General features: G+C 42.0%; 1 protein-coding gene across 1 annotated transcript; it reads right to left on the reverse strand.

Moving 5' to 3' along the window:
• Window positions 1-2,190: 2,190 nt before the first annotated feature.
• CRNN (cornulin) lies at window positions 2,191-8,390 on the reverse strand. Its single transcript, XM_074188877.1, has 3 exons — window positions 8,301-8,390; window positions 6,581-6,731; window positions 2,191-4,798 (listed from the first exon to the last, which is right to left on the reverse strand). The coding sequence occupies exons 2-3, from the start codon at window positions 6,716-6,718 to the stop codon at window positions 2,516-2,518; spliced, it is 2,421 nt and encodes an 806-aa protein (XP_074044978.1). The 5' UTR covers window positions 6,719-6,731; window positions 8,301-8,390; the 3' UTR covers window positions 2,191-2,515.
• Between the last annotated feature and the right edge of the window lie 274 nt (window positions 8,391-8,664).

Raw genomic sequence — 8,664 nt, forward strand, 5'->3', positions numbered from 1 at the left:
ATATTCTTTTATCAGTTTTTTAACCTTATTTTATAGTGTTTTGAAACTGCCATTTAAGGAACTGAATATTTCCACCTTTGCCTAAAAGTTAAGAGGAAGTTATATCTACAACTATTTAATTATCACTTATGAAAGTGTAGGTTATTTGAAGTTATTATCATAATGCTGAAAACCTAAAATTGGTAATTGATAATTGTACAGGGGGAAAGAAGGGGTGAGATGAAAGTCTTATCTGGATTCTGTTTATTTTGAGCAGTGCACCTTGGGGTATGAGAGTGTGCAGTGTGATTAGTCTATTCCACCTAGAACAGGAAAAAGGGTTATTAAAGAGCACAGCAGGGTAAAGGGGTGAACAGGCAGGAGCCCCTTCTCTAGGGTCCTTGTCAATGCCCCTTATTTGGTAAATTTGTCAGGTTCCTGGAAATAATCTTTATGGGCAAAGTCATCAACCTTGAGAAATAAATTGGTTTGGGTGATGGAATTCTTCAACAATCAGTTTGCTTGCTGAAGATTTGCAAATTTGAGCACAGAATACATATTTTAATATACATATATATATATAATGAATATACAGATGGAATATATAAATGATTTTTAGTAATTGGTCTTTATACCAGGGCAAATTTAAGCTTGAGAGGAAGAAACTAAGAACAAGTGAAGAATGTTAAGTGAAATCTCTTATCTATGTTTGAAACCTGGTAAACCTTTATTCCTAATTACAACTTCATGAGAGGAAAAATAACTAATAATCCTAAGCTAGTAAAACTTGCCATTTGAGGTAAAAGTTCTTAGGGCACTAACTACTTTTGTTTGGAGGTATGAATTAAGGTATAATTGCTTGATGGATCATTAAGTCAGTAATCTACCATTTGAGAGAAATGCCACAAACTTTTTGAGAGGGAATCATACTAAACTGCTACAGATGGAGGTCTGTATTTGGGAGAAAGCTGAAAGAATGACTTTTGAACTAAACCTAAGGTAAGATCCTTCTGGCTTATTTTCCCATTGTATTCCTTTGAACAGGATTGTTTCCCACCTGGGTATTACTAAGATTGACTATGACATGAAATTTTTACTGCACTGTTTGCTGCCAATTGTGACTTTAACCAAAAATCGTACAAAATTAAGGATGTTTTATCCTGCTGTGGTTGTACTGAGTCATCAAGGACCAGTTTGATGCTGTCATGTCCCACCTATTTCTCTTTATGAAAAATTTCTACGGATACACTGATCCAATCACTGACTGACTGATCTTTGCTGGGGTCCTGGAGCACTATTTCATTATCTGTTCTTCTCTGTCTTGCAATTCTCCTCCTTTGCTGTTGCTGTTTGTATCACTTTTATAGTTTTTGCTTATAATTGGGAGCCTCCCTTCAGACTGCATCATTGAAAAGGCCTTAAACCTCAGTAAAGCTGTCCCAGGCAACTTGTGGAAGATTTAAGAAAGAATGTGTGGGCACCTTTCAGAGGTGCTATGTGGGGTCCTTGTTGGTGAAAGCCTTGATGTGCATTCTTTAAGTAGTAAAAGTCAGGAATAATGTGGGTTTCCAAGCAAATGTTTCTATCAGTGAAAACAATAAATAATGTAAACTAAAAAAAGTAACATATTGAACAGAGCAAACTAGGGCATGACTATATAAATCCAATCTATAATCTTGCAAATCTGGGACTCTAGATTAAATATCACTGATAAGGCACCCAGGTTTCTGGGATCTGAGGTCAGAGATCAGCAGAAGAACCCCCAAATATCAGTCAATCCATACCAATATACAGTACTGCTCCTCTTTCATTTGTCTGTTTTCTATAATTACGAAAGGAATTTGGGGGGATCCTATAATATGTCTCTCACCCCAGACTGCTTTTATGCAACTATCCTACTTGGATTATTAAACTACTTATATAAATAGTCTGGAGCTCCCTGGCATCTTTCTTTGATATCATATTGGACTCCTTGCTTGGGGGAGCCTTGAATATCCCTCTGCAGGGAATTTTTGGGCAAGACACATCCCTCATTCCCTACTCCCTGGGTTACTTCTAATAAATTATTTAAAGAATACCTTTTTTTTAAATTAGGGCTGATGTTTGGTTTTATAAATGGACAGAACCTTATTACCTTCAGTCCCAGCACTATGTGGAAGGAGTAAATGCAATCTATCATAAGAAGAAACAGAATTTGAAAATTCTTAAGAGATTTTATTGATGCATTAGAATTCACAATCTAGTAGTTTAGGGTAGCAAAGTTCAAATTAAGGATTTCAAATTGAGGACAGAATGAAGGGCTTTTACCTGACATGTTTGGGTTAAGTGCCCCTGCTTCTTCTGACAAATGATGGGGAAAGGGGACAAGAAGGGGGTGGAGACAGAAAACCACTTCAAGAAAGGGGCTAATCAAGATCCAAGAGGAAAGCAGTTGGATTATAGACTGATCTGTATGCTGATGAAAGGTAGGGCACTTCAATGCCTCCACAGATGTTCTGCTATTGTTCCTGGGCATTGGAAATCAAAGAGCTCTTGTTCATGGTTTGTTACCCTTGAAGTAGGAGTAGAGGCCCCGAGCAGTGAGGCCTCGCTTTCCTCCCTGAGCTTGGCCTGCTCCTCCAAGCTGGGCAGCCTCCTGACCATGAAGTGCTGAATCCCTTATCTGCAGGTTTCCCTGGTCCTGCTGTGGAGTCGCTGTCTGCCTTGTCTGGTGTCTGTTCCACTCCTGTTCTCCAATGGTGGTTTCTTGGGTCTGGCAGTCATCACTCTCCTGTAACCCCCCTGTCACACTGCACCTTATTTGACCACAGTCCTGGCTCCCAGACAAAGAGTTCTCCATATGAGTATGACCTTGTCTCCCCTGTTGTTGAGTCCTTTCTTGGCCCCATTCTTGACTAGATCCTCTCTGAGTCTGGGCGCATTCGCTTGTTTGAGTTTGAGTCTGGCCCCCTGTTTCTCTTGTTATCTGCCCCATGGCCTCTCCTTGGATCTCTGTTTCTCTAATCTGGCCATGACCAGTTTCCCATTCTTGGGTGACAGTATTCCCTGTCTGACAGTGTGTGGTTTGAGGGATCGCTGTCTGAGAATGACCTCTAGTCACAGTCACATTTATCTGATGACCCCTGCCTTGTTCTCTGGTCTGAGTGGTCCCTGCATGAATCTGAGACTGACCCCCAGTCACAGTTTCACTTGTCTGATGGGTCTTGCCTTGTTCACTGGTCTGAGTGATACCTGTGTGAATCTGAGACTGACTTCCAATCATGGTCTCACCTGTCTGCTGGGTCCTGCCTTGTTCCCTGGTCTGAGTGGTACCTGAGTGAATCTGAGACTGACCCCCAGTCACGGTCCCACCTGTCTGCTGGGTCCTGCCTTGTTCTCTGGTCTGAGTGGTACCTGCATGAATCTGAGACTGACCCCCAGTCACAGTTTCACTTGTCTGATGGGTCTTGCCTTGTTCACTGGTCTGAGTGATACCTGTGTGAATCTGAGACTGACTTCCAATCATGGTCTCACCTGTCTGCTGGGTCCTGCCTTGTTCCCTGGTCTGAGTGGTACCTGCATGAATCTGAGATTGACCCCCAGTCACTGTCCCACCTGTCTGCTGGGTCCTGCCTTGTTCTCTGGTCTGAGTGATACCTGTGTGAATCTGAGACTGACCTCCAATCATGGTCTCACCTGTCTTCTGTATCCTGCCTTGTTCTCTGGTATGAGTGATGCTTGTGTGAATTTGAGGCTGACATCCAGTCATGATCTCACCTGTCTGATGGGTTCTGCCTTGTTCTCTGCTCTGAGTGGTACCTGTATGAATCTGAGACTGACCCCCAGTCACAGTCTCACCTGTCTGCTGGGTCCTGCCTTGTTCTCTGGTCTGAGTGGTCCCTGCATGAATCTGAGACTGACCCCCAGTCACAGTTTCACTTGTCTGATGGGTCTTGCCTTGTTCACTGGTCTGAGTGATACCTGTGTGAATCTGAGACTGACTTCCAATCATGGTCTCACCTGTCTGCTGGGTCCTGCCTTGTTCCCTGGTCTGAGTGGTACCTGCATGAATCTGAGATTGACCCCCAGTCATGGTCTCACCTGTCTGCTGGGTCCTGCCTTGTTCTCTGGTCTGAGTGGTCCCTGCATGAATCTGAGACTGACCCCCAGTCACAGTTTCACCTGTCTGATGGGCCTTGCCTTGTTCACTGGTCTGAGTGATACCTGTGTGAATCTGAGACTGACCTCCAATCATGGTCTCACCTGTCTTCTGGGTCCTGCCTTGTTCTCTGGTATGAGTGATGCTTGTGTGAATTTGAGGCTGACAATCAGTCATGATCTCACCTGTCTGATGGGTCCTGCCTTGTTCTCTGCTCTGAGTGGTACCTGTCTGAGTCTGCCTCTGCCCTATAGTTTTATCTCTAATCTGTTGACTTCCTCTCTCCTGTCCCTGGGGTTCAGGCCTCCTATCCTGGCCACAAACTTGAGTAGAAGTGAAGTCTTGCCCCCGCGTCTGAGTCCCTGTAGTCAGGTTGTTTCTGTTTTGTCCTGGGAATGTCTGCTTTTCTTCTCCATGCCTATTATGGTTTTGTTCTCTTTCATCTCTTCCCGTTCCAGCGTGACTGCTCTGATCATCCCTGATCTGCTGGGTGTTCCCAGAAGACTGACTTCCTGGATTTTGAGTCCCACAAGCTCCTTCAGGGCTCTCGTTGAGTGTCTTATAGCAAGCCTGTGCCACTTTAAACATTAACACAAGGAACTCTTTAAAATCCACTGTCCCTTTGGAATCTTCATCCAGCAGGCGGAAGACTTGGTCCACTGTGGCAGGATCATGAGGTTTCTGGAAAGAAAATCAATGTATATTAGGCTTCCTTGTCCCTCCTAGTGAAGACATGACTTAGGGTTCCCTATCTGGATATGGTAGGTTTTTTTTTAACATATTGATAAATATAGTTCAACATATTTGATTTTCTTTTACTCTTCTATACTTTATCTTGTGCATTTTAAAATTTGATTCTTGGAAGCGCTCCATTAGTCTTCATCCAACTATGCCCAAAGGGTCCCTGATGCACAAAAAGGTTGAGAACCTCTGTACCAGACCAACATCCTTATCTTACAAATGAGGCAAGAGGCCTCAAAATAGACTCATTTCATTTATAAGGGGAGAACTAACTGAGCTAGGTGGTACCATGAATTAGAGCACTGGGATTAAAGTCAGGAAAATTCAACTCTAAGAGTGCAAATCTGGTCTTAGATGCTAACTAGCTATGCGACCTCATTTAACCCTGTTTTCCAAAGTTCATCATCTATAAAATTGGAAAAAGTTGGCAAACCACACTAGTTTCTTTGCCAAAAAAGCCCCCAAATGACTCAACAAATTCTGAGTTTAAATCTGGCCCTAGTGCTATCTTTCTTTAACCCCCTAAACCTCAATACCAAAGAATATGTTGGTACAACTCACTGATTGTGATTCCGTCGGGTTTTTTTTAACAAATCATTTCTTCCTGGCTAACTAAAAGCAACTTCTGTAAGGTCATTCCCATAAATGGAAACAACCAATTGAAAAGAAAGTAGAGGCATAGCCATTTGAGTGGAGTACCTGACCCTCTATGACCACAGATGTCTTTACCAGAACAAGGTGGATGCCAAATAGAAAAGGCAGACTATAGAATAATGATCATGAGACAAAATCATTGCAACATAAAGCATTTCTTTTCTGGGGTTAATGCTAGGGCAAAAGAAAAAGGAGAAGAAAAACGAAGTAGAGAAATCATACTGGAGCCATTGGTATGACTTTGACAATAAGGAATTTCCTCAAGATCCTTCCCTTGCTCAGGTGTACTTCTAGCAGGAAATAGCTCACTAGATTACCTTCAAAGTCTGGTTTCTCACTGACCAAAGGTCAGAACAATTATCTGTGATTTCATTGCTTGAGCATTTACTCCATCAACAACCCTCTACCTCTTGCTACTTTGAGAACCCAAAATTATTTCCATATCACCAAGCAATCTATCAATCAATTAGCATTTATTAAATGCCTACTATGTCCCTGTTTCTGTGCTAAGCATCAGAGTCATTAAATGTATATTTTGAGGGCACTTTCTTTGGAAAGGGTACTGAGCTATAAACATTTCATGGCCAGTCCATTAGATTCTGCATTTCTATAAGAATGCAGCTGCCACACATGATCAGGGAATACTTGATTCTATTTGAAAATGGAAACATTCTTCTATTCACATGAGAGATAAAAATGTGCAAATTTTGAGGGAATCTAATATTTTAAAAACCATGGAAAAAAATAGATTTTCTCCCCATAACCAAAATGTACTCTGGTTTTGCTGTAATTCATACTCCTTTTAAATAGCTCCAAAATTGGAAAGAAGATGAAATTAGGATGGTGGAACCTAAAATAGAAAGTATTTCTCTATTCTCCATTCCATCTCCTCTCCCCTTCCTCTTCTTTGTCCTTTTTCCTCTTCTGAATATGGAACTACAATTGGGGCTGATAGGCCTGGACCTAACTGCTCCCTTCACAAATCCCTGAAGCAAAACATATCCCCCAAATAAGTAAGTTTCCCTTGTCCAACAATGCTCCTTTCTCATTCAGTTCTTCATTTCTTACCACAATCACATCAGCAAACTCCTCCTCCAGGAGCTTTTTGAGCTCCCCATGGGTCAGTGTGGTGCAATCACCCTCAGTCTTGGCATAGCGGCTAAAGGCCTGGATGATCCCATCAATGTTTCCCAGTAACTGAGGCATCTTTAAACTCAGACTGATGAAAGACAACATACACAAATCCCAATTAAATAACAAACCAACAACCTTAGGTACCCAACCCACAAACATTTTATTAAATGCATACTATGGTTCCTGAACCACTATATCAGGCGCTGGAGATATAAATGCAAAGAATGAAACAACTCCTACTCTAAAGAGCCTAACTGCAGTAGGCAGGTAATGATTATTCTAACTTATAGAAGTGAAATTCCAATGGGTAGAAGTTGGAAAGGAACAGATTCCAGAGCAATGTAAGAAGAAACTTCTTTTTGATTAGAGGTATCTCACTTAAGAAAAAGTTAAAGTGAGTGAAAGAGAAAAGAAGAGCAATAAAATTTGGATAGTAGAGAAAGTGGATCAGTGAGACAAGAAGATGAAAAATGGAATCATAAGATAACAGACTGAAGCTGCAAAGAACCAGAGGGATTGCAGCTTTTGAAGCTCTCTCTCTCTCTCTCTCTCTCTCTCTCTCTCTCTCTCTCTCTCTCTCTCCTTCTCTCTTTCTCTCTCTGCCTCTGTCTAGACAGAGAGATGGAAAGACAGAGAGGGAGTAAGAGAGAAAAGGAAAAAGAAAGAGAATACAGAGACAAAGAGAAAAAAGGAAGGAAAGATAGAGAAAGAGGGGAGAGGGGGAGGAAGAGAGAGAAAGAAAGAGGGAGAGAAATGGAGAGAGACAAAGAGAGGCAGAGATCAGAGATAAAGAAAAACAGAGATAAATGAGAGAGATGGGATAAGGAAGGAAAGGGAGAAAAAGAAACAATCTAGAAAGTTCATGTAGAAAACCTGTTTGCTAAGTTATACAGAAACTCTTAGGTCTCCCCTAACTCCAAGCTTTTTCTTGGACATTTTCCCTCTAGTAGAAACAGAGGAAATCAGCTCATTTGTTCTGGTGGGGGGAAAGTATTCACCTTCCTAGCTTAAGTCAAATTGGCTGACAGGAAAATTGTCAAAAGAAGCCTCCTACATCTTTAGAGGATTCCTCATATGCTGAAGGCTCAAATCTCATGGAATAAATGCCCAAACTCGTCTCCCAAAAACCACTGGAGCCCTATTCTTCCTGGGAGGGTTGCAGCCTCTTTACTGCTGTCCCATAGCTTGAGATCATGGTAGCTCCCAGTGAATTGAGCTTGATTCAGACAGATTCTTTACATGTAGAATGGCATGGAGAGAAGATTTGACTTTGATGACCTCTAAGTCATCCAGTTCTAAAAGTCTGTGAATCTATAGACTTCTGGTGGATTCTAAAGATTTCAGGGAGATCAATAAAAATAAGAGATTTAGATGACCCAATTCTGTCAATGTGGTTCAGTTAGTCTCCAGTTAAGTTCTCCTTAACTAACCAGTGTTACTCTCTGAACTTGAGGCCCCAGGGAAGGCAGGAAGCATCATTGCTATATACTCCCCCATCTCACACCTCACCCTTAGCCTAATCAAAGATAACATATACTACCTTGAAGCCAGCATTGGCCTAAGGGGCCATTTCTGCAAATGACAGCCCTGGTTTTACAAGCATATTGTGCTAAAACATTTGTAGTGAGAGTAGGTTCCTCAAGAAAAGACTTACCTAACTCACAGGCAGGATGAAGCAATTGGTAGGAAAGCAGTGTGTAGAGTAGTCGTTGAAGTGAGATGAGGAACTTTTATAGGGGTTTTAATTGTGTCCCTCTCTTGGACTAGAGACACCCGCCCTATAGGCTTGCCTGATTCATCCCAGGCCAAACCCAGCCCCACCTTCCATCCTGGATCATCCCAGTCATTAGTGGCCTGCTGATGGCAAGCTCTATTAACCAACCTGGCATTCTCTTCCCTCTCTCTCAGTTCCCCCTCTTCCCTGCAGGGATGAAGAACCTGCTTTTGAGAAAACTAAGTTGGACTCAGCATGGCCAAGGTCAGACTGGGGTTAAAATTCCTCAGTACATGATATGATG

The sequence above is a fragment of the Macrotis lagotis genome, chromosome 5, assembly GCF_037893015.1.
Source record: "Macrotis lagotis isolate mMagLag1 chromosome 5, bilby.v1.9.chrom.fasta, whole genome shotgun sequence".
In the NCBI taxonomy this organism is placed as follows: domain Eukaryota; kingdom Metazoa; phylum Chordata; class Mammalia; order Peramelemorphia; family Peramelidae; genus Macrotis; species Macrotis lagotis.

What these genes read in the sequence shown, in the direction of transcription:
- CRNN (XM_074188877.1), bottom strand. Translation starts at nt 6,718, where the DNA reads ATGCCTCAGTTACTGGGAAACATTGATGGGATCATCCAGGCCTTTAGC. An exon ending in AGTTTGCTGATGTGATTGTG is followed by an intron (nt 4,799 to 6,580) that starts GTAAGAAATGAA and finishes TTTTCTTTCCAG; the next exon opens with AAACCTCATGATCCTGCCAC.